The sequence below is a fragment of the Bison bison genome, unplaced genomic scaffold, assembly GCF_000754665.1.
Source record: "Bison bison bison isolate TAMUID 2011002044 unplaced genomic scaffold, Bison_UMD1.0 scf7180017864263, whole genome shotgun sequence".
NCBI lineage: Eukaryota > Metazoa > Chordata > Mammalia > Artiodactyla > Bovidae > Bison > Bison bison.
The window spans coordinates 7,806,503-7,834,044 of record NW_011494835.1 but is presented as its reverse complement, the minus strand read 5'-3'; the positions used below and the strand labels follow the sequence as shown (position 1 = coordinate 7,834,044).

The 27,542-nt window shown below is 36.0% G+C and overlaps 1 protein-coding gene across 1 annotated transcript in view; it reads right to left on the bottom strand.

Moving 5' to 3' along the window:
* EIF4E (eukaryotic translation initiation factor 4E) overlaps positions 1–27,542 on the bottom strand; it is a 38,002-nt gene that overhangs the window by 9,628 nt on the left and 832 nt on the right. The window contains exon 2 of the mRNA XM_010848318.1: positions 4,587–4,693. Coding sequence (XP_010846620.1) covers positions 4,587–4,693 — 107 coding nt within the window. The remainder of the gene's footprint in view (positions 1–4,586; positions 4,694–27,542) is intronic.

Sequence of the window (27,542 nt, the reverse complement as noted above, 5' to 3'; positions counted from 1 at the left end):
GGGAGTTGGTGATGGATAGGGAGGCCTGGCGTGCTGCGATTCATGGGGTCGCAAAGAGTCAGACATGACTGAGCGACTGATCTGATCTGATCTGATTAAAGGTTTATTCTAAGAAAATGACTGGATGACTAAGCAAAAATATTTGTCCAATAATGTTCTTAAATTTGGAAAACTGGAAACATCTTAAGTGCCTATCAACAGTTCTTAGAATGTGGTTTACAAGTCCCCGTAGGCATCCTAAGACCCTTTCAGGAACACTGATGAATAAAAACTACTTCATAAAAATCCTAAGATATTTTATTTTTCACTGTGTTGACATTTTCACTGATGATGCAAAAACAACAGTAAACCTAGCAGTGATGCACATAACAAGAATCATACAGTGGCACCCATGTCTACCATCTGTCACTGTTCTGTATTGTCACCAACTCTCAGAAGAATAACTGTCAGTTTCAGTTAAGAATGCCACTAATGAAACAGTAATAAAATACTTGTTTTATTAAATTTCAATCTGTGCACATGTTTTTTCTGTACAAAAAATACTTCTGCATACCAAATGCAATGCTTAGACAATTGAGTTGTGAGGAGAACTAGTCGCTTTTTCAAAGAACACCGCTTTTACTTGGAAGAACAGACTGATCAATTATGGTTACTTCTTGAAAAATGAACAGAGTGAGCATGTTGCCAAAATTTAAGCTTTCAGGAGAAAAATCAGAATTTTGGCAAGCCTGCAAGTGTCACTGAGCACGAAAATTTAACAAAACTTGGGTACATTTCTGAGGCATTTAGTAATGATAATGTTATTGTTTTGATATCATATAATGAAAAATGTCAATATTTAGATCTACAAACTCACTGAACCAGTATTTTCTAAATGACCAGTGGTATGCATGAGTGAAGAAGGATATATTCCAAATGCAAGACAGATGAATGGATTTTAAAGTAACAGAGTAGAAAAAAGTTATTGGATGTGGTTTCAGATTCTACATTGCAACTAACCTGCAAGAAACCTAGTATCAAAGGAAGGAGCTATTCATAATTATAAAAGGCCATTAAAATTTCTCCTTTTCCAACTATGTATATTTGAGGTCATATTTTATCCTTGTACTTCCTCTGAAACAACGTTATCTCCAAAGACTTGAAAATGCAGAACCAGCTATGAAAACCTAGCTGATTTCTATTAAGCCAGGCACTAAAAAATATTTACAAAAATGCTGTTCTTCCCACTATGTATTTTTTATTTTGAATAAATGTTTCCATAAAAATCATTTACATTAACATGCAATGGGTTAAGTACATATGTAATTTTATATTTTTTGAGATTTATTTTATTTTCTAATATAGCAAATGAAAATAGATGAAAATCTACATAACCTGTAAAACACTGTGGGATCCTCAATAATTTTTAAGAATGTAAAGGGGTCATGAGCCCAAAGAAGTTGAGATTTAAATAATAACAATAAATAATTTTAAAAATATAATAAACATAATATATACATGCAAGAAGACTTCTAAGAATGTAAAGGGGTCATGAGCCCAAAGAAGTTGAGATTTAAATAATAACAATAAATAATTTTAAAAATATAATAAACATAATATATACATGCAAGAAGACTTCTAAGAATGTAAAGGGGTCATGAGCCCAAAGAAGTTGAGATTTAAATAATAACAATAAATAATTTTAAAAATATAATAAACATAATATATACATGCAAGAAGACTTCTAAGAATGTAAAGGGGTCATGAGCCCAAAGAAGTTGAGATTTAAATAATAACAATAAATAATTTTAAAAATATAATAAACATAATATATACATGCAAGACTTCTAGGCCGCTATTAAATGTGTTAATTGTGTGGGTTAAAAAAAAAAAAAAGGATAACTGTGTGGGTAAAATTCTCTTAAGACTGACATGAAACCCAGAAACCATGGAGGAAAGTTGGTATTTGATTATATGAAAATAAAAAACCTTTAAAATAACACAACTCTTTAGACAATGTTAAAAGACAAATGACTTGGAAGTGTATTTCAACCTAATCCCCCCTTGGATGGGTTAGCATCCCTAATGTACAATGCTTGGAAATAAACTTGAAAAGATAACCAAAAAGAAAATAACAAACAACAAGAACTGAACAGACTTCTCACAGGTAAAAACACAAATAAACAACTGTCTTGAACAAAACTGTTTGAAACTTCAATAGAAGAAATGCACATTTAAAACAATAAGACATTGTTTTCGCAAGTTAGGCTAGAACCAATCTGACAGGCAATTAAATTTAAAAGATTGATGGTACCAGTTGTCAAGGATGTAGAAATCAGTAAGTCTAAGCAGATAAAGGAGGATAATTTGGCAGTGTCTATAAAGGTAGATAATGGGCAGTCTTAAGCCTAAGAACTCGGAAATTTTACCATATAGATATACCGTACTAAAAAAAGAAAGTATATATATATATGTACATTGAAAGGTTTTGGAAAAATACAAACCAAATTTTTAACACTGATTATTTTGGGGAGTGGAGCAAAACAAAATGGGGAAGAAGGTATCAGAGAAAAACAGAAAACGTAACTCTTTGTGCCTGGCGTGCTGCGATTCATGGGGTTGCAAGGAGTTGGACACGACTGAGCGACTGAACTGAACTGAACTGAAAACTCTGTATACTTTGTGCCTCGATTTAATCATTCTTATAATACTATAGCGATTTTTTAAAAAGAAAATATAATTCCTTACAAAATTATTTACAAAAAGTAAATAATGAAGAAATTACCAAAATCAGAACCAAAAATGTCTCAGAACAGTTTTTAATTTCATATTATTTTACACAAAAAATAGAAATTATAGAGAAATTAAAATCCTCAGACTTCATTTTAGGATTTAATCAGTTTGTTCACTGATAAGAGCACCTTTCAGGAATCTCAGATTTCATCTTAAGCTATGATGGATATATGCCTTGATCTTCCACAATAACAGCGACATGAACTGTGTTCACAGACAGAAGACAGTGAGCTTTTTATACGATACCACTGAAAAGATGGGGGGAAAATACTTTAAAGGTTTTAGTACTGCTGCTAGGATGAACTATATAAAACTGCCACTAATCAATTGTCCAACTTAGTATTACTTTGGCACAATCTTTCCTAAGGAAGAATTTTTTCCTTTTATCAACTATTTGACCTTTGATATTTCACACACTGGCTGACAATCCACAGTATCTAGAGAACTGATTTGTTCCTCCCTGGAGGGTATGCTGAATCACCCACCTCCTACGAAAAAACTACTAAAGCATATTTGGACTATTACTTCAGGAAGTCTACAATGATAATGAAGGGGAAAAAAAGGACATAAAGGGACAACACATTTTTCAGATAAATGAAACCTAATTATAGACTTGTAGGGTGTGGGAGAAGGGGAATGAAAGGAATTAAAGATCCTCGAAAGTTAATTTATCCCATTTACTTTCCTCCAGATTCTTACAATGTTTCTGAGTGTTCCCACCATCAGCTCTCAGTGAATTAAAGTTAAGTTTTATCAGATAAACCAGAAAGATATTTAAGTAAAAGCACAAACACACTGGGAAGTGGTAGGGTGGAGGTAGGAAAAACCATATACTGAAGTGTTGAACTACTACATTGCAACTATGAAAACTTAACTCATCCTAAACTCTCTTTTCCTCTTCTAAACTTCTCTTAAAATACAAACCAACCAATATCCAGACTCCATATACCCTAGGCTCTTTCTCCTTCACAGACCATCTGAACTTTCTCCTTCAAATTGTCTATTTCTGCTCTATACATTTGTATATTTCTATTCACTCTTCAAACTACGCCAATCTTTTCTATCATCTACTCTACGAAACTTTCTCCAGTGTTAGCAAGGACTTATTGTTCAATCCAATGAATATTTGACCTTTTTGGGGCATATATGCTGTACCTTGTCCTTAAATCATTTTCTTGGTTTCCATGACCAACACTCTGTCCTAGTTTATATAGTATATATTTCTATACACTTCCATAGGCATTTTAAAAAAAATTTTATTGAAGTACAGTTGATTTACAATGTTATGGTAATTTCTGCTGTACAGCAAAGTGACTTAGCTATACATATGTATATATATTTTCATATTCTTCTCCATTATGGTTTATTATAGGATATTAACTACATAGTTCTCTGGGCTATACAGTAGGACCTTGTTGTTTATCCACTCTTTATATATAATAATTTGCCAACTCCAAACTACCAGTCCATCCCTGCCCAACCCCCTCTCTCTTTGTACCACGTCTGTTTTCTTCATAGCCATTCTTACCCAAAAAAATCCCCATGTGCTAATATTCCTAGCCTCTGTTGTGAATCAAATTCACTTAAGAGAACTCATTTACTACTATGGTTTCAACTACCATTCAAAGTTCTACTTTCTGAGCTCAAGATTCACATATAAAACTGCTTGCCAGACGTGGGTCATCCAAGTGAAAATGGAATCCTCAACCCAACATACCTAAAACTAGTCTTATCTAATCTTCCCCTCCAAACCTGTCCCATTCACCATTTACCTTGTTGCCCAAGTCAAAAAATCTATGTGTCAGAAAGCTTACCTGTTCTGTAAAGGGTGTTTAATATAGTGTTCTGGGTTAGCAACCTCCTGATTAGATTCTGTTTTCTCTTCTTCTGTAGGCGGGGGATTCGGAGTAGGGGTGGTTTCCTAGTGGAAAATAATTAAACATTATAAACTTCTTAACATGAAAAAATAACATTAGGAAATTTATTTGTACATTTTTATTGAAATACAGTTAATTTACAATGTTGTGAAAACTTAATCTCTATGACAGCAATAGTCTAAATAAATCTGAACCAATACTGTCCATAACGTTTTTTTAAAGAATGAATTATAGGAGAAGCATTTGATAAAGTAGACCACTAGCCAAACTCTGAGAAAAGCACCAGACTCTTCTAGCATCTCTTCATTAAGAGCAAAACGTTTCTCAAATTTAAAATATATATTGTTACCTTCCACTTACACATTTAACATAAGATTGTTAGACACCATGCAAAATAGGAAAACGAAGTATCTTTCTTTTAACATCCCATTAAAGTGCTGTGCGTGGCAGGGGTGGTTAGTGGGGAGGGCCGGTTCAACTAAAGTTTGGAGAGCATAATTAACTTTATTACATGACACACAAAAAATCTTTATAAAATGAGTAAGGCAATACTACACAGATCCTTGCCCTCATGTCACACTGTTATGATATATGGTAACTTAAAGTTGAGCAACTTCTGTCATTTTCAAATGACCCTAAGGAAAAAAGCTGGATACCAGCTTGAAGTGAAATCTTCTTAATCAGGAAAGGTGTACATCAAGGCAGTATATTTCCACCTTGCTTATTTAACTTATATGCAGAGTACATGATGAGAAACACTAGGCTGGATGAAGCACAGCTGGAATCAAGATTGCCGGGAGAAATATCAGTAACCTCAGATATGCAGATAACACCACCCTTATGGCAGAAAGTGAAGAAGAACTAAAGGGCCTCTTGATGAAAGTGAAAGAGGAGAGCTTAAAAGTTGGCTTAAAACTCAACATTCAGAAAAATAAGGTCATGGCATCCAGTCCCATCACTTCATGGCAAACAGATGTGGAAACAGTGAGAGACTTTATTTTTTGGGCTCCAAAATCACTGCAGATGGTGACTGCAGCCATGAAATTAAAAGATGCTTGCTCCTTGAAAGAAAAGTTATGACCAACCTAGACAGCATATTCAAAAGCAGAGACATTCCTTTGCCAACAAAGGTCTGTCTAGTCAAGGCTATGGTTTTTCCAGTAGTCATGTTTGGATGTGAGAGTTGGACTATAAAGAAAGCTGAGTGCCAAAGAATTGATGCTTTTGAACTGCTGAAGACTTGAGAGTCCCTTGGACTGCAAGGAGATCCAACCAGCCCATCCAAAAGGAGATCAGTCCTGAATATTCATTGGAAGGACTGATGCTAAAGCTGAAACTCCAATACTTTGGCTACCTGATGTGAAGAACTGACTCGTTGGAAAAGACCCTGAGGCTGGGAAAGATTGAAGGCGGGAGAAGTGGACGACAGAGGATGAGATGGTTGGACGGCATCACCGACTCAATGGACATGAGTTTAGGTAAACTCTGGGAGTTGGTGATGGACAGAGAGGCCTGGCATGCTGCAGTGCATGGAGTCGCGAAGAGTTGGACACAACTGAGCAACTGAAGTGAACTGAGACATAGTTATCATCATCATTTAAAAATGTCATGGAAAAATGGAGCCTGAGAATAATGCATATTCTCCACATTAATCTATGTAATTCTTCACCCTACTTTAAATTGGCACCAACAAAAAGATAGCTAAGAAAAGGGACCAGAAGCTGAAACAAGTTGATAAAAAAGAGGAGGGCACTGCAACAAGGGTTTGGATATCAGATTTAAACTGAACCAGAAAAATAAAGATACATATTCACATTAACATTTTATAAATCAGAAATGTATGATCTAAAAGACTTCAAAGCAGACAGATGATACATATTTTACAAAATAAAATTCATTTTTCTAATCAAAAAGACACTTTCAGGAACTACTTTTTACTAGCCTATGAAGTCACTCACAGCAAGGGCTTTATTTTGATTTTGCTCACAATTGTAATGCCAATGATGACAATGCTACACCCAACAGAAACTTATTGGCTTGATTCCTTAAATTTTAAATGTTTATACAGAATAGTTAAGGCCCTAAAATTTACATATAGTAGCCAATGCCTTAATATCACCATTTTTACCAGCATTTTCTCATCACAATACATTTAAATCTTCAAACAGATGATCATTACCAAATGCCATTCTTCACTAGCTTAAAATTAATGATGGCCTGCAAACAGGGGCAGTCTGAGTGAATAGAGAAAACAGGAAACAATTAGGGACTGATAAGGCAGGTGGGTTTCAGGAACAGTGGTACCAGAGAAAAGGGAGCTGCAGGAGTGAGACTCAAAAATCTATGTATAAATCTCTCAAATCCTTGGCTGTGACTCCTGAACTGAGGTGTTCAGAGTGCAACTCTGGGCGGCCTAGATGAGAACAGCTGAGCCAAGACTTCAGAGGCTGAACAGCATTTGGAAGACTAAGTTCAGATCCAGCCAGAGTGGATGGTTGAAAATCCAGCTTTCAGAAGAAATCCATATGCCTAGCAAATTCTAAAAGTAATCCCTGACAGGATCAAGGTAATCTGATAAATTAACTGCCCCACAAGGACTGAACTCTCTATTCTTCACAGGAAAATGACACAAGTCTGAGCCTCTATGAATATTATCAACAATACATAGCAAACAATCGAACATTATCAAACATGCAAAAAAAATCTACAGCAACTGATGATCAAGAGATTAAACTGTCTATAGAAAGAGAGCTAGATAACATACACAGGATCTAGATAACAGGACTAGCAGACAGTCTTAACTTTTTTTGTTTAGTTGTTGCGTCTGACTCTCTTGTGACCCCATGGACTGCAGCCCACGGGGCTCCTCTGTCCCACGAGATTCCCCAAGCAAGAATATTAGAGTGGGTTGCCATTCCCTGGTTGAGGAACTGTGATCCCACATGCATGCAGCATGGCAAAAAACTTTTTAAAAAAAAGATACTCTTCCTCTCAAAGTTAAGAAATACTGCAAATTCTCTTATTTACCTAAAGGACAATGATTAGTAAAATGTACTCATGACTTCAAAATCCTCATTGCAATCCACAATTGTAAAATTCCAGTGTTTACATCTTTTATCAATACCTCAGCAGCACATAAAAAAACAATGAATTTACACTAGGAGTAATAACAAGTTTCAGAGGATACAAAATGTCACTTCCTAAGTAAGTACATTCTTTTCTCCTATTTCTACTCTTTTCACCATTAGCAGAATGATGGAAGACTTAGATGGTATCAAAAGTCTCTAAATATTTAAGAACAAAAACCAAATACGTTCACTTCCTTAAAAAGTGTTCCTTTAAATTGAAAGTTCTATTTTAATTGAAATTTTAGTCTTTATATTAAGAATATACAATTCTGGAGTTTTCCTATAACTGAAATAAAAATAGTGACTAATCTTTAAATAAATGTGTATAGGTATGAATAAGTATACTATTTTAAAATCTTTCATCTTTGCTTTCAATATTACACAAACAAGCTAGATTTTAAGACAAATACTCTAAAATGCTTTGAAAGAAAATGTTTATTAACCACAGACAATCTTTTCAGTATTTGACGTTTTTTAATATAATAAGCCTTTTCCCCTCCTTGGCCACACTGACCAGGGATGAAGCTGTGCCCCTTGCAATGGAAGTACAGAGTCCTAACCACTGGACCACCAGTGAATTCCTGTCTTTTTTAGCCTTTTAAGCTACTATCTAGAGTCTGATAGATGTTCAAATTTTTAAGCTTATTTTAATTTCTCAAATCCTAATAAAATGATTAATAGCCAATTGTTTCCATGACACAATAAAAATTACTCAAATACTCTACAAAAATATGGCACAGACCAGATCTAGTAAGAAATCATTTTCATGATGGAAATTACTTATGAAAACATTAATCAAGGACATATTTTCTCAGTACAAATTTTCTCAGGTCATGTTGTGCTATGGCCATCTACTTATCACAACAATTCAAAGCTTTAAAAAGCTTCAATCAACCATTCACCCTGAAAGTTTCTTGATTCTACAACTATGTTGTACATTATTGCAAAGGAAAATATTTTTGTTTGAGACTACTGAGACATGCTCCATTATAAAATCATTTTCTGTTCATTTCTTTCAACTTACTGTTTTATTTTTTGCTTAAAATCTCTTAACTTTAATATAAATAACCAGGGTGCATTTTTTCAACTTAGATAAAGCAAAAAAACACACCAAAGTATAGCCATGTTCGATGTTATTTTAACCTTTATGATTAATTCCATGGCGGTGGTCTGTTCTATGGGGAAGCTCCAATATCCTTTTTTTTTTGGCTAGACCACATCTTAGCTACAGCGATCTAGTTCCTTGACGAAGGATCAAACTTAGACCCTCAGAACTGGGAATGCAGAATCTTAGCCACTGGACCACCAGGGAAGTCCCTCCCCTAACTTTTAAATCTGTGGTAGTACATATAATGAGAAGTAATGTCCAGAATGATGGCCATGCTGTATTATTAAATTCTTTGATCAAAAATTAGTTTACAATTATAGTTGTTGTTCAGTTGCTAAGTCATATCCGACTTCTTGTGACCCCATGGACGATACAGCACACCGGGCTCCTCTGTCCTCCACTATCTCCCAGAGTTTGCTCAAATTCTTGTCCACTGAGTCGGTGATGCTAACCATCTCATCCTTTGCCACCCTTTTCTCCTTTTGCCTTCAATCTTAGACATATGCCAAATTAATTACAGACATATACCAAAAAAGAATTAAGTAACATAATTCAAAAGAACCCTGAAAGGGGGAATTTCCTGGCAGTCCAGTGGTTAGGACTCAGTGCTTTCACTGTCACAGCCCAGGTTCAATCCCCGGTCCAAGAGACTGGACAGCCAAGGTATTTCCTACATCCAATTTAAAAACAAAATTCTCTATTGCAATGTCCTGCAACATCCCTCCAGCTTGGTGACCACCCAGCTTGGTGGTCACCCCACAGAAGGAAATTTCACTGAAAATTACATTTTAAATATCCTAGAAACTACCCAGACAAAACCAGGAAAGGCTAATTTTAAAGACCATGGCCACTCTCAAAGTAATCAAATACAATTTCAACCTAAAAGACAATCTGCAAGTGAAAAACCACTGTATAAAACATTTCAGGTGGGTAGAAAGGTGAATAAAGCCGTGAGATGGTACAGTGTTTTCTCTAGAGATAGTAAGGAAGCAGGGAGTCTAAAGAGAGCATTTATGAAACCAAAGATAGAGTTACAACAGTAGACTGGAGCAAGACTGTAAAACGCCTCAGGCTAAAACTGTATCTTTCCACATGGAAGCAGCGGAAGCCAATAATTGACAGGTCAAATTTATTAAACACAACAAGTAAGGCAATAGAAGAGACAACCAGTTTAAGAACAAGTTATTAAACCTGGTTTTGGATTTGCTGAGTTTATGAGATTCAAATTAAAAATATATGAAGAGGGCTTCTCTGGTGGTCCAGTGGTTGGGAATCCACCTGCCAATGCAGGAGACTCAGATTCAATCTTTGGTCCAGGAAGATCCTATATGCCACAGAGCAGCTAGGCCCAAGCACCGGTAACTACAGACACCGTGCTCTAGAGCTCACGAGCCGCAACTTCTGAAGCCCTCACACTCTTGAGCCCTGTGCCCTGAATCAAGGGAAGCCACCGCAATGAGAAGCCTGTGCACTGCTCGCCACAACTAGAGAAAGCCTGCACACAGCAACGAAGACCCAGCACAGCCAAAAATAAATAGGTAATTTTTTAAAAAATATGGAGAGGGAGAGTAAGAGCTTTCAATTAACAGATACAAACTACTATATATAAAATAAACAAGGTCCTACTATACAGCACATGAAACTATATCTTGCAATAACCTATAGTGGAATGCAGAGAAGTACATATATTAATACATAACATTATATGTATATACATACATTAATAAACTGAATCACTAGGCTGTACACCAGAAACTAACAGGATGTTGTAAATTAACTATATTTCAATTTTTAAAAATTTAATATACAGTATTACAAATTTATCATTTGACTCAATGGACATGAGCTGAGAACTCCAGGAGATAATGAAGGACAGGGAGGCCTGCTGTGCTGCAGTCCATAGGGTCACAGAGTCGGACACAACTTAGTGACTGAACAACAACTACCAGCTTATTAACCCAGCACTTCAGTAAACTGAAAGCACTACATATTAAAGATAGGAAATAATGAACAGAAGGGTAAGCAAAGAACAGAAAAGGACAGCAGTGCTTTATGACTTTTCAAGTGGTAACACCAATCCTCACACTTGTACCAAACTATGAGTTTTTTTACATGATAGGTAACATTTACTAAGCAGTCACTAACAAGCAATAGGCTACATTTATATACATTATCTCCATATAGGGAAGGAAGCCCTATAGGGCCTATATGAAGCAATATAGGGCTTCCCTTGTGGCTCAGCTGGTAAAGAATCTGCCTGCAATGCAGGAGACCTAGGTTTGATCCCTGGGTTGGGAAGATCCCCTGGAGAAGGGAATGGCTGCCCACTCCAGTATTCTGGGCTGGAGAATTCCATGGACTATATATAGTCCATGGGGTCACAAAGAGTCAGACATGACTAGGTGACTTTCACTTTCATCTCAATCTTTACAATATATGAAACTACTATTCTCTGCTCTTCAAACTTAAGCCGTGGACACTAATATGTACTGTCTATATGTATACAGCAGGACTGTCAGGATTCACAAATAGGGATACTATGTCTCTAAGTTTTACCTGTTTGTTGTTTTAGCACAATTATTATTACTAGAGCCCTTGTTCACTCTCACAAGTGTCCAGAACGGTTACCAAGACACTCGTTCCAGGTGGTATAACCCTACAGTATATATTAATACCATGCTTTATACCACAGCCTCAGGTTCCACACCTTCACTCTCTTCCACGTGCATGCCACAAAAAAGACAGGAATAGTACACTTCACTCTTCCAACACAAACACACACTCCACTAGGAAAAAATATGTAAATACCAATGATTAATTATAGGGATTTGATATTATGCAAGATAGTATACTAAATAACTATATGATCAAAATATCTTAAGAGCTACAGGTAAACATAAATAAAAGCTCTTTTATGGATACAAATAATTAACTCTAAGAATATTATTATTTGATATAAGTAACATATGTAAATAGACTTCATGATTCTTTGACTCTTCCTTTTATTATCCAAACATTCAGTTCCCAGGTCTCTTTTTAGCAAAGATGCATTCCCCACAGACCCTCCCATATGTAAATTAGTACAATTAACTAGTACACAAAAACAAATAGCCTCATCTGCCTTATAAGGAATGAAAAATCCGGTATAAACACTAAAAACTGCCACAAATAATTAAACCAACTATTTTTGGGTGTTAGTTTTCAACTACATTATCCATAGTAAAGGAATACCCACTAACCTGGCATCACTCATCAGAAGTCTAACTATAGATTTTCCAAGTATTCCCTGTCTGTATCAAAGGATCAAATTGGTGACACCTTCGTGCCACAAACTAAAAAGCTAGAGAAGATAAACAATAAATGTTGATTTAGCAAATACAAATCTTCTAGAGTTTAAAACACTGCTCAAATAGATAATTTTTTCATGTAAAGGACTGTGAGAGCCTATATATTACCTCTGATTCCAGATAGTACTTTTTAATGTTCTTTTAAACTAATTTAATATGACACCTAAACTGAAAAAAATTGAAAATTGAGGTATAGAGGGAAGAACTGTGACCATCTGCACAAACTGTACTGTGTCCCAAAATTACTGCAAAATTTAATAACTGTTCAATTTAAGTTATAATAACTATCTAAAATTGAAGACTAGCACTAGATTTTTGAGTTTAATTTGCTGCACTATAACTAAAAAATAAGTATTTTTGGATAGTCAGCAAGCTACATCTAATGACATTTTACTAACATAAAATAATTCCTATAGGTCCTACTTGAATTTCTGATCTTCTAGAACCTAATTTTTAAAACTAGAAAGACTTGTAGCCATCTAAAATAAACTAATTTTTAAAATAGCATTAATATTTGTCAACCAAATTATTCTGCACATCTTGGACAAGTCTACCAATTCAGAAAGTGTGGTAGAGACTAAAGAAATAACAAACATGTATGATCTAGAATAAGGTTAATAATAAAATTTAAATGTTAATGCTACTTAAACCAAAGGCAACCAGAAGACTCAAATATTCTTTTTAGTTTTTATTGGAATATAAAACAATGTTCTGCTGTAAACCAAAGTGAATCAACTATAGTTGCGTTATTCAGTTGCTAAGTCATGTCTGATTTTTTGCAACCCCATGAACTGCAGCATGCCAGGCTTCCTTGTCCTTCACGATCTCCTTGAGTTTGTTCAAACTCATGTCTATTGAGTCAGTGATGCCATCTAACCATCTCATTCTTTGTCTCTCTCTTCTTTTGCCTTCAATCTTTCTTAGCATCAGGATCTTTTCCAAATAAGTCAGCTCTTTACATCAGGTGGCCTCAGTATTGAAGTTCAGCATCAGTCCTTCCAATAAATATTCAGGGTTGATTTCTTTTAGGATTGACTGGTTTGATCTCCTTGCAGTCCAAAGGACTCTCAAGAGTCTTCTCCAGCACAATTCAAAAGCATCAATTCTTCAGCATTCAGCCTTCAGGGCTTCCCTGGAAGCTCAGCTGGTAACCTGCCTGCAACGCGGGAGACCTGGGTTCAATCCCTGGGTTGGGAAGCTCTCCTGGAGAAGCTCTATCCACCCTAGTATTCTGGCCTGGAGAATTCCATGACTGTCACAAAGAGTTGGACGTGACTGAGCGACTTTCACTTTCAGCCTTCACTATGATCCAAGTCTCATATCTATACACGACTACTGGGAAAACCATGGCTTTGACTATACGAATCTGAAAGCAAAGTGGTGTCTTTGCTTTTTAACATGCTCTCTAGGTTTGTTATAGCTTTCCTTCCAACAGCAAGCATCTTTTTAATTTTATGGCTGCAGTCACCATCCACAGTGATTTTGGAGCCCAAGAAAATAAAATCTGTCTAAAAAAGAAGGGATATATGTATAATATAAGCAGAATCAGCTACACATATACATATATATCCTCTCTCTTTCGGATTTCCTTCCCAATCAAGTTGTCAAAGAGCAGTGAATTTCCTGTGCTATCCAGTAGTTTCTCACTAGTTACCTAGTTTATACGTAGTAGTGTATATGTCAATACCAATCTTCCAATTCAAGACTAATTTAAAAATAGCTATGGAGAAATTTATGTAAGCTGAACATTATATAAAAGTAAAAATTAGTGTTTCAAATAAATCAGTAATACTAAAATGTTAGGACAAGCACCTACACTGCACAAAATTATATTGGTTCCAGTAATGTAATAATTTATATTTCATTCATTCTTTAAAGTTTTATAATTATAATTTGAAAGGCAAACAGTGTAAAGAATTTAACTGCTGCTTCTTTTAAACTTTATTCCTGGACATCCCTGGGGATCCACCTGCCAAGACAGTAGACACAGGTTCTATCTCTAGTCTGGGGAGATTTCACATCTCATGGGGCAACTAAGCCCATGTGCCACAAGTACTGAGAGCCCATGCTCTAGAGACCATGAGCTACAGCTACTGAGCCCGAGTATGCACGCCCTAGAATAAGAGGAGCCACTGCAAGGGAAAGCCTGAGCACTGCCAACTAGAAAGGAGCCCTCACAAGCTGCAACTAGAGAAAGCCCGCACACAGCAATGAAGATCCAGCACAGCAAAAAATAAGTAAAAAGATTTTTTAAAAAGTTTATTTCTTTTAATTTGAAAAGCATTACTCAAATGTAACAATACTGATTAACTGTTAGTTTAAATAATCAATTTTAACATGTCACAGTTAAACAAGCAGTTGAATTCTTTTTAAATTCCATGCGTTAATTTTAAGTTCTATAATGCTAAATAGCAAGGGGGTATAGCTTTGTGTAAACTCCAGGAGTTGGTGATGGACAGGGAGGCCTGGGGTGCTGCAGTCCATGGGGTCGCAAAGAGTCGGACTCGACTGAGCGACTGAACTGAATGCTAAATGTTAAAATTTTAAATTTCAACGTTAAAATTTCTTACTAAAACTATGGTTTTAATAAGAATATTACATTTATCCTTTTATTCTCTGAGTAGCTGAATCATCTTTCCAAAGAAGTCAACCTGTATTTCTTTAAAAATTAAAAAACGAGGTACTGCAGTCACTGTTTCAAATGTCCCCAGGTTTAGAGAGTTTGGTTATATCCTTTCACTTAATGAACTACCCAAACTTCCAAATATAAAAACATCTATAATCTTTAACCCAGTTATACTTTAAATTCTGTATTTATTCAAAGGAACTCTCAGGATAATAGGAGCTTTATATATTTTATATTAGTAAGCAAAAGTAGAGTCAAAAAAGATACAACCAAAGGTAACAGATAAATCAGTGTTTATGATATATGAACTAGTTTCGAAAAATCATTTTAAAATGCTAACATAAATGCGGAAAAAGATTTCAGGACTGAATAAACAGAGAATTTTACTTTTAGGGGGCTGGGAGCCACTTTTTTAATTTAACAAGTCCTAAATATATTGTGATACCTCCAGACAATAGAATATTATTCTACAATAAGAAAATAAGCTATCAAGCTGTGAAAAGACATGGAGGAATCTTAAATGCATACTACTAAGTGAAAGGATCCTTAAAGGGTACGTACAGTTTAACAACTATATGATAACAATCACATTTCTGGGAAAGACAAAGGATAGTAAAAAGATTTGTAGTTGCTAAGGGTTGTGGAGGAGGAAGGGATAAACAGAAGACTTTTAGGCAGTGAAACAATTTGTATGAAACTATAATGATAAATGGGTTATGTCAAGTGTCCAAACCTACAGAATGTGCAACAATAAGAGTGAATCCTGATGTCAACTACAGTCTTCAGGTACTAATGATGTGTCAATGTAGGTTCATCCAGTGTTAACAAACGTACCATTCTGGTGTGGAATGTTGATTGCACGGGAGACTGTGCATGTTGGGGCAGGATGTATGTCAGAACCCTTCGGACATTCCTTTCAATTTTGTAGTGAACTTAAAATTGCTCTAAAAAAAGTCAAAGGAATAGGAAAAGGCACAAAGGGAGACATGGTGGGCGGGGCGGGAGGAAGAGTCCACAAACAAGTAAACCAGAAAACACATTGTTAGGATTGCAGATGATTTTTTTCTTCATACATATCTAAATGTTCCAAATTTATTATGACAAAATTAATATTGAAGCCCAAATATATATAGTGTCTACTTCTGGACTGCTCAGTCTGCTCCAGAAATGTCAGTCCCCACTTGCACCAACATCACATTCTTAAAAGTACCTTTGTTGAATGTTTTTTTTCTCCTTGCAGGGGACATTCTTCTTTCCCCTTTTCTCCTCCTTTTCAAAAATTTACTGCCATTTTCATTTGTTTATTCTTTCAAATAAACTTACAAACTTTTTCTTTAAATGGCCAGAGAATAAATATTTTAGGCTGGGAATCTGATCACTTATTCATTGTTTTGTTTTACAATCTTGTGAAATAAAAACCATTCTTAGCAGGCCACACAAAAAAGCAGCCCTAAGGCCAGCTTGTGAACCCCAACATCAAGTGTAGCTTCCACTGCACTAGCAAATATTTTGATTCAGTTTATACGGAATGTACACATCAACTTTAGGAAAAAAACAACATCTTTCCAACAGTAACTCTTTGAAAAGCAAATTATGATTCTTCACTTATTAAAGTCCTCTACTGTATTTCTCACTTGATTTATGAATCCTGCAAACTGTTAGGATTTATAATTTCTAGGCACTTAAAGACTCTGGTATTTGAGCATATGATTGCTGCAAAGAACTTCCTAGGTTTGTTATTATTCCTGGCATTTTTGGCCTACTTATATAGAAAAATTGTTAACATTATATTCTATAATCAGAATGCAACAAGTTACTTTTTAAATGTCACAGGAAGTATTAGTTCTTTATTTCTCTTCTATTCAGTAATCCAGTATCTCGTAGGTTAAGGGAGAGCTGGGTTAAGCACTCAAGAGTGCATGGCACATGATAGGCACTTAAATGTTTGCATAAATAAACGATTCTAATTTTGTTCCCTTTCAAAACTGCACTAAAACTACAGTGAATTAAAAAAAAAAAAAAGAAGGTCCACAATCATGGGGAGAGCAGGAGGAAAAAAAAAAGAAAGAAAAGTGGAATGTAGATGGACAAGTGATAACTATCAGTATACACCTTAAAGTCTCCTGGCAGCACCTTCATAACTTGGAGTGAAGGGAGTAAATTAAAAAGAATTTGGAGAGGGCTTCCCTGGTGGTCCAATGGTTAAGAATCTGCCTTGCAACAAATGAACACCAGTTCAATCCCTGGTCCAGGGAGATCCCACATGCCGCGTGGCAACTGTACCCCAACTACTGAAGCCTGTGGGCCTAGAGCCTGTACTCCACAAGAGAAGTCATCTCAATGAGTAGCCTGCACCCCACAACAAGGAGCAGCCCCCACTTATCACAACTAGAGAAAGCCCATGTGCAGCAACAAAGATCCAGCATAGCCAAAAATAAATAAATAAAAAGAATCCAGTGAAAGCTGTTTCGGAAATAACTAGGTCTCTCCATCCCCACTGGAGAAGGCAATGACAACCCACTCCAGTACTCTTGACTGGAAAATCCCATGGACAGAGGGGCCTGGTAGGCTGCAGTCCATGGGGTCGCTAGGAGTCGGACACGACTGAGCGACTTCACTTTCACTTTTCACTTTCATGCATTATAGAAGGAAATGGCAACCCACTCCAGTGTTCTTGCCTGGAGAATCCCAGGGACGGAGAGCCTGGTGGGCTGCCGTCTGTGGGGTCGCACAGAGTCGGACACAACTGAAGCGACTTAGTAGTAGCAGCAGCTCCATCCCCAGCCCCACCCAACCACTCCAGGTCCCCAGGACTGCTGCCATGAGTTCAAGAATAAAAAGAAAAAAAGCAACTCGGAGAAAATAGTCAGGGATAGATCATGCCTTTAAAAATATGTACCTATATACGTCCTCCAAAAGTTATTCAATTCAAAAGCATACAATTATTCCAGGAAGCTATGAAAATGAGCATTCAGAAGATCAGAGAGACAGAGAACATCTGGAAATTTAAATTATGAGACAGAAAAGGTTTGAAGTGGTAAAGAACCTGCCTGCCAATGCAGGAGACACAACAGATGCAGTTTCAATTGCTGGATTGGGAAGATCCCTTGGAGGAGAGGCATGGCAACCCACTATCACCAGACTGGATATATGGGTACAATAAAAATTATATTTCAGAAAGTGAAATCGCTCAGTCGTGTCTGACTCTTTGCGACCCCATAGACTGTAGCCTACCAGGCTCCTCCTTCCATGGGATTCTCCAGGCAAGAGTACTGGAGTGGGTTGCCATTTCCTTCTCCAGGGGATCTTCCCAACTCAGGGATTGAACGCAGGTCTCCCACATTCCAGGCAGACGCTTTAACCTCTGAGCCACCAGGGAAGCGGTATCTCAGTGTAGTTTTAATTCAGATTTCACTTATGAGTAAGGATTAGAGTCTCTTATGTTTTATGCCTCTACTTCCATTTCAGGGCTTCCCTGGTGGCTCAGATGGTAAAGAATCCACATGCGATGCAGGAGACTGAGGTTTGATTCTTGGGTCGGGAAGATGCCCTGGAGAAGGAAATGGCAACCCACTCCAGTATTCTTGCCTGGAGAATCCCATGGACAGAGGAACCTCGCAGGCTACAGTACATGGGGTCACAAAGAGTTGGACACAACTGAAGCAACTTAGCACACACAGAAAACAAAACAAAAAAGAGATGGGAAACGAGAGCAAAATTTATATTTAATTTAGAGAGCACACAAGAGCATGTCAGAGCATGCAGACATGAACGACTCAGTGAACTAGTGACTCCAATATATAATTAACTGTTTCAAAGAGAAAAACGGATAGGAAAATCACCAATAGATCTCTCAGAAGAGATGGATATATTTGCTATATATGGATAAGAGTTACTATATTTAAAAAGTTCAATGAGTACCCAGCACAACAGATAATATTCATACTAAAGTATGTCACTGTGAAATGGGGACAAGGAAACTCGACAAATTTCTGGGGAATGGAAAGGGAACTAGTCACGTTAAAAAAAGAAAGTCATCAGAATAATTCCTGAATTAACAATTATGAGAGAAAATGACCATGGGACTTAAAAATTCTGAACAAAAGACTACACCCAGCCAAACTACATGTTCAATACGCATGGTGTCAAAAATCTTTCTCATGCACCTTTTCTCAAAAATTTTCTGGAAGATGTGATCCACCATAGTGAAACAACCAACCATAATCAGAGGAAGAAAAGAGATACAGCAAACAGAGGGGTGCAACACAGAAGTCACGAGAACAAATCAGGAACATAGTCAAGAGGGATCCAAGCAAGACAGGTGTGCACCAGATATAGAGAACAACAGTCTAGACTGGAGCAGTGCGATTCAGGCTACATTCATTTTGCATCTGTTATGACCAAAGGGCTTACTATGCTACCTTCTATTAAAAAACAGATTGACATGTGTCTGGCCTGGGTGTTTATATACACTTAACTCAACTTAAACATAGGCTAACAAAGCTCCTTTCCCCCTCTTTTGTGCCCTACTCCCTGGAACAGCTAGGAATTTGACACCAAAGTTAACCTATTCTTAAATACAGAACAACTCATTCCAAGAGACTTCTTTCTTAACTGAAGGTTCTCTGCCTGGCCCATTTCACAGCCCCACCAGGTAACTATAGAGTCCTGTGTTTCACAGAACATAATCTTACCCATTGGTTTTCCCAAGAGGAGCTCTAGTGGAAATTTCAGGAAGTTGAAACCAAGCTATTAACCCAGAAGGTGTGTTCAACTACAGTAGCAATACTGCGCTTTCCTTATACATCATCTAAGTTTTTAGTTTTTCAAAATTAAAACAGCTGAAAGATACACAGACTGGATATTAAACTCTAAAGATAATTAGACTGTTCAAAAAAATCAAGGAAATGATTAACATGAACGTCAGGATAGTGAATAGGTAAGGAGGCAAAGAAATGAAAATGTGACCATGGAGTAAAAAGCTGAAGCACTGATGATGTCTTACATGACGGGTCTTCAGTTTATTACTCTAAAACTTACAGACACATGTATATTTTTTCTACATATAAATATCTCAGTTAGAAAGGAATTCTAAAAAGAAAAAAATTGTAGCCTGATAGCCAACTACAGTAACAAAAGTGCTTTATCAGAGGAGTTTTTAAATTTTCAATTTGTTGACAAAACATTCACCCTACAGATATACCACCTCATGTATAGAATACAGGTAAGAGTTATTCATCATAGCACTTAACTAGCAAATGGCTGGAATTCCAAAGTAAGTTACATGGCTAAACTGGGGATGTGAAGTAGGGTGGGAGGTAAAGGATGTGTGTGTATGACAGGAGGGGAGCTGTAGACTACTCAAAAGTATGGCTACATGGATACAGGGAGGTATGATTCTTTAGGGGGCATAACTAACAATCTTCTACACCTTTGAATTTTCTATTGCCTTTCTCAAATAATCACAGTAGTTAACCCTGGTGGCTCAGATGGTAAAGCATCTGCCTACAATGCAGGAGACCCAGGTTCAATCCCTGGGTTGGGAAGATCCTCTGGAGAAGAAAATAGCAACCCACTCCAGTACTCTTTCCTGGAAAATCCCATGGACGGAACAGTGTGGTAGGTTACAGTCCATGGGGTCGCAAAGAGTCAGACACGACTAAGCGACTTCACTTCACTTCCCCGATCTTTCTTTAAATTTAGGTATGGATAACACAGCCAAACCAATAAACACAAATGGTACTATAATTCATCCCCAGATTAACAATCACATTCCCTCTTATAATCAATTCAGGATTATACACTTTGATATACTGATATGCCTTAATTGGACCTCAGGAAGTGTTCATCAATATATAAATAATATGTTTTAAGATCAAACCATGTAATATATATCATCAGAAAAAAAAAATGAAAACTTGATTGTTGATATGAAATGCTCTAAAAGACATAATAAGTTAAAAACACAAGAGGCCAAAATAGTGTATGGAGTTGGCTACCACTTATTTTTTGTAAAGGATATACAGTTGATCCTTCAACAATGTAGAGGTTAGGGGTACCGACCCTATACAGTCAAAAATCCACACACAACTTTACAGTCAGCCCTTCTCATCCAAAACCTAGCATTTGCGGACTCAAACAACTGCAGATCATGTAGTATCACAGAATGCATTTAGTGAAATAAAAAAATCCATACATAAGTGGAGCCCGACATTTCCAATATCACATTTGCTTGTGTATACATATAATATAGTGTGTGTGTATATATATATATCTCCTTCAGTATCTGTGGCAGATTGGTTCCAGGACCCCCTAAGATACCAAAATCTACAGATGTTCAAGTCCCTTAAATAAAATGGCACAGCACAGAGAGCCCTCCAAAATTTGACCAGTTGACTGAATCCTTGGATGGAAATCCGTGCTGAGGGTGGGAGGGACACTGAATATACAAATCTCCACAGAAAGATAAGAACTGACCATGCTGGTTGCCCCTAGAAGTGATCCATCTGGATAGGAACAGCCTGAGCAAACCTCATTGTATACTCTTTTGTACAAAAATTGATTTGTGGACAATGTAAACAACAACTGGCTATTCACACACACATTTTCTTAAACAGCAAAACAAGGTCATATGACAATTTGTCAAGACCAAATAATTATCTTTGCAAGTTGAATATAGAAAAAAATTAGAAAGATGTCTTCCTAGAATAAAATTAAACAATAACTTGCCCAACGAAACTGGCATTTGTTGTAACCAGTTATTCCTTACAAAGTTGTAACACAATATGTGTTTGTATATACCAGGATATATCTAGATTCTAGAGCCACTGTCCAATTCAGTATCCATTTACTACATATGGAATTAAATTACAAGTAATTAAAAATTACATTTAAAGTTTAAAAATCATTTCTTTGTTGGATTAGTTTTATTTCAAGGGCTCAACAGTGCAGCTAGTGGCTACTGTATTAGAAGCACAAATACAGAACTTTTGATCGTCACAGAAAGTTCTCCTGGACAGCATTTTTTCAGAAGAATCCTCAAAAAAGCCAGTTAACATCTGAATGCTTTGGAGAGAACTAGGTGGTTGGAAAGAACAGGAGATATCTCACACCAGTAAGATAGGACTTGGCCTGTGCCAGGCAGCATCCTTAATGTTTCATGTTAACAGTTTTAATCCTTACTGTACTTCAATTATTTTCCTTTGTAATCCTAAGTATTAATATTTTATTTAATGCATTTAAAAACAGTATTCTGATAATGAGGTCACAGGCTCCAGCAGACTGGTAAAAGGATCCATCACCTTTAAGGAAAAAGTAATTAAAAAACCTAAAATAACATTAAAAATTAAGATCCAAGCGTGATTTTACTAATACTGTTTGAGAATACAAGTTGTACAAGTTCAAAACAAAAAAATAAATTGTATCACTCATAATCCCATCATGCCACCACCCATACATCCTTTCAGATTTGATTTTATGTTTGTGTGCGAACTATGAGTCATTCTATCCTTAAGGTAAGAGTTTTTCTTAAAGGTAAAGAGTTGGACTTCTGAGTATTGGTTGAATTTTAGTTTTTCTAAGTGTAGTAATAAAGCCTGTAGACAGAACCTGGGTTTGAGTTCCAGCGCTCTCACTTAGGAACTCAGTGACCCTGGCAGAAATTTTTTTTTTAGTTACTTGAAATGTGAATGTCTCACCAATAAAAAGTATTTATCCCACAACATTAAAATTTTTTTAAAACTACAAGAAAAAGATGTGTATTTTCTCTCTACTGAAGTATTTCTTGCCTTAGTTAATACTTTAAGTTATCAGACTTTGTGGTTACATAAACTGTTATCCTAAGATGACCCATGGAAAACCCCATAAGAATTTTTTATAACAATTTAGTTCACATAAATACTAAATTCTTATTGACTGTCATAATAAGCACAGCATTTTACAGTAACAAGTTTAAAATACATAACTAAAGAAATTTTAGCTTTATAGATTACTGCAAAGAATTTGCTGCAAAGATTACTCAGAGAAATCTTAGTCATATTACCACCTCCGCCAAATAATTCAGCTTTTAAGATGAGTGACATATTATAACTGAAACTTTTTCAAATGGCAGACCTTTCACCAAAATTACTAAAGTACAAAGGTAGCTGAGAACAGATTTCATATTTGCAAATTTTTTAAAAATTTTACTATACTGTTTCAACTAGCAAAATATTTTACCTGTCAAATCATTTGAATTGACAAGGTCCAGAAATCAAATGAGAAGGGGGAGAAGGGAAGAGATCATTCACTTTCTTTAGAAATCAACCCACAAAGTCCTAGACCATTTACTGAAGAATGAACAGTATAACTAACTTGTTTAGTCCTCAGACTTTGGACACTTTGCTATTTCCTTAAGATTCTATACTTTGGATATCAGCAAACACTGTAGTACAACAGAAACTAAAAAAGTCCACATATTTTCTTTTAGAGCTGTAGCAAAATATCTATTAAGTTTATCAAATTAATCTTTCCAAGTCACACAAGGAACACGCATTACATGCCTGTTGGAAAGACAGTGTCATGTTTAACACACTCTGGAACTTGGCTGCCTTAGTTTGAACTCCACCCCACCACTTATTAGCTGTGCGATCTTGGGGAAGTTAGTCACACAAAGTTACTTCATCTCTCTGTGCCTTGGTTTCCTTATCTGTGAAATAAGAATAATACCTACCTCATAAGGCTGCTAAAAAATTCAATGAATACATGTAAAGCACTTAGTAAGATGCCTGACATACAGTAAGTGCTGTGTTAACTATTATTAAGCTATAAAGACTGCTTAAGTTAAAATTCACTATTACAGACTATTATTTAAAAGAACATTTCTATTAAGTCAGTTGCTTAGAACTTTAAATCTGTAGCCCAGGAAATGCAAAGCTGGTTAGATCTGTTATAATTCCAGACTCTTAGTGAACACAGTGCGCAAAAACTACAGCTTCCCATTGTTTCTATGAAAATGTATCAAAAGTTCCAACTGGGGAAAAAAAATCTTATTTTTCTGATCACATTCTCAGGTTCTAGAAGTAAGAGACTAGAAATGACTACATAGTACTTAAGAGACAAAAGTCATCTTTTTTCTCTAGACACATATAGGAACTTTTAAAGAGAACACTACTGATTTTTATTGTAAAGAGAAGAGTATCAGTTATGGGTAATAAGTTTTGTATTTCTGAATAATGGCAAAGAAAAGATAAAAATAAAGTCAGTTATGTGAATCTCCTAGCAAAGAGAGGAAAAGGTAAGCATACCCATGCATGAATGCACCTGCATGCAGCACATCAATGGAATATTAACTTTATCTAGTTCTTCGTAACTGACGAATTGTCATCTCTGAATATTGTATTTGAAAATCAAAATCACCGTATCTTATTCCCATTTTTCAGCTAGCCTTAGAAATTTCAAGGTCACACAGATATTAAAATTAGACTGTAATTCAGGCTCATTTCCACTTCTCAAAAAATTCTCTATGACAAAGATGGAGCAACTCCAAAACAGCAAGAAAATTTCTAATAGAAGCAGAGAAGGAAAGGAAGAAATTACCACTGCTATAACTACTACTTCACAGGTTCCTTGTTACATCCAGGACTGCAGGTACTTCTATATTCTTAATCTTATATAAATTAAACAGGATACTTAAAAAAATTTTTGTGTAGAATTTTCTATCCAAACTGGATTATGGTTACATAATTCATTAAATATTTTATTCTCTGAAACTCTGGAGTACAAACTATGTTTCTAAGCTGGACTTCTCTAAGTCAAATAATTAGGCATAATATTAATTCAGAGTAAAAAAGTAAAATGTAAAATATAAACACTAGAACCAAATTTCTTTGGCTGATGAATGAACTCTGATAACACTATGTTTTCTTAAAGCAAAAACATGCGTATTAATATGCAAGATCTGCTTGTCAATAGTCTTTGTTTAGCAAAAAACATCGGATTATATAACATATTTGTCACATGAATTTAAGATTTACTTTTTATAAACTCTCTGCAAAACATGTTTCTAAGGGATAAAAAAGGAAACATTAGATTAGCTGACTGTCCAAGTGGATTCCACCTATGTTAAAAAAATTGAAAAAACACAATGTAAAATCAAGTAAAATTACATACCTTCAGTTTAACTAAAGAAATAAAAATCTCTTATCTTTAAAAGAATTACAAGTCAAAAAACAACCCAATAATGAAGAAAACAGAATGAAGATAAAAGCTACCAAAACAATGTCCCAATGGAGGCAAGATGGCCTGCCATTTTTATCAACTGATATTACGTCTAACTTTGATCTACTCACAAGCTCTAATTCTGAACTGGCCACAATTCAAATGCCAAGAGTAACAGGAGAGTATTGTTCAAAATTTTCCCACAGTACCTGTTAAGATAAATGGTTCCAATTTGCCTATCAACCTTCTTAACAAATTTAGTATCATTCAGTATCCTTTTGTGTGTCCATGTGTTCTGTCCTGGGTGTTTTTTTAAGTATCATTGATTTACAAAGTTGTGCTAATTTGAGGTATACTGGCAAAGTTTTAAATACACACACACACATATATATTAACCTTCTTTTTCATTATAGTTATTATAAGGTACCAAATATAGTTTTCCCTGCGTTATAAAGCAGGTCCCTGTGCTCTGTTTCATATATCATGGGTTTCTGTTAATCCCAAATTCCTAATTTATCCCTTCCTCCTCCCTTTCCCTTTGGTAACCATAAATTTGTTAGAATTCTGTGTCTGCGAGTCCATTCTTGTTTTTAAAGTAAGTTCATTTTTATCATGTTTTTTAGATTCCGTCTAAGACACATCTTAATTTAACTGATCTCACACGCACACGCTTGATAATCACATAATATCAAATTGACAGTGACTGATATTTTACATTATTTCAGAGACAAAAATTCCCTGAATGTCTACCAAGGTGGGACAAGCAGGAAAAACTTATGACTCTTTAGGTGCTTATGATTATGCCCAGCAAAAAAGGAATAAGGAAACTCACAAGCTAACTGAAATAGCAATGAATAAACACACTTTTTTGTAGGCTTTACAGGGATACTTCAATTGCAACAAATACTAATCAGCTGCTTAAAAAAAAAAAATCCGACTATTTAAAATTGCGAAAAAGAATTCTAAATGACTAATCTGTGGACAAGGGTACATTAAAAAAAAAATCGCATTTTTTACACTAAAAATGAACTCTTTAAAGTATTTTACAAGCATCCTCAAACTACCATAGTTTCAATCTGGCTTTCGACTTTCACAAACCAGATTTTCAGGTTCCCTACTCCCCAAATTTAAATGCAGTATTCAAATCTCCCAAGGGTCAGCAACTAGAAGGAATACTATACTGTATCACTGACCAGGATCATTAGAAATTAAGCTTCTAAAAGTTTACACTGAACAAGGTATAAAATCCCATTTTATATAATTTGTATCTTCAAGAGCACCTGGTACAAACTCCTAAACATATCAGGGGCTATAAATAAACACTAAAAACTAAAACACTCCTTTAACACTTTGTGGTTTTGCTCCCTGCTTTTGAAACAAAACAGCATAGCTTTGCAAAACCCAAAGGACCTAAATGTTACTGAAACTTCAGAGAATACATTATTGTTTTGTTTAGAGGGTTTAGCCTTGCCCTTATTACCAGCTGTAATGCTTTTAACTGATGCTAGTACAGAGGGCAAGAGAGTTGATCAGTTGTAAGTAATACCAGAACCCATTAAAGGGTTTTAAGTTAAAGTTTACACATTTATCGTTTAGCTATTTAACATCAATGTTCTAAAAATCAGTTAATTGTATCAGCAACTTAAAGAGAGTTCTGTAATCAATCTAATTTCCAGGAAAATAAACACATACTGGTACCAATAAAAGAAGAAATAACCAAGCTTTCTGCCTTTAACTCTGGCAGGAAGCTAAGGATAGTTTACATCAATGTAATGAAAAATAAGCATTTGTGTATTCTACAGACCTTTCTATACCTAGTTTTCAAAGTAGTTATAGAAATCTTTAAAGAGTCAAAGCAAATTGGGAAGCCATTATCAAAATCACAAACTACCATTAAAGATACACGAAAACATCTGGCAACGAAGGTCTGGAATTGGTTCCAGAGTATCAAAGGTTTTCTGGTGAATGTATTACGCCTCTAAATTATCACTTAGATGCGACATTCCTAAAACGGCAACATAGGCCTAGAAGTTTCAGTGAGCCAGTGCAGGCAAAACCAAACTATGACAAAGATACTCTCTCCTTTGAGCGGTAACAATCAACTTTGTGCTCTGGGATCAACTTGCTTCAGAGAAGTCTAAGATGGTACCTAAATTGGGAGGGAAGCCAGTAGAACGGATAAAATCAAATGGAAAATGAACTCGAAAAGTTAAGTTTCTATTTCCAATAAACTGCGTCTGTGAAATCTTCCAGACGATAAAGACTCGGTAGAACAGACGGATCTAGACCCAGACGCATTCTCTGAGGCGTGCGCACAGCGCGGAAGGATGAATGAATGAAGACAGGCGCGTGTGAAATGCAGCTGGTCCGGCCGGCAACCAGACCGGCAGCAGCTCTCCGTAGGCCTCGCTCCTCCCCCTTCCCTCCTCCATGACAGCCCGGTCTCGAGCACGGAGGGGCGAGGACAATGTGGTCCCCCTTCTAACC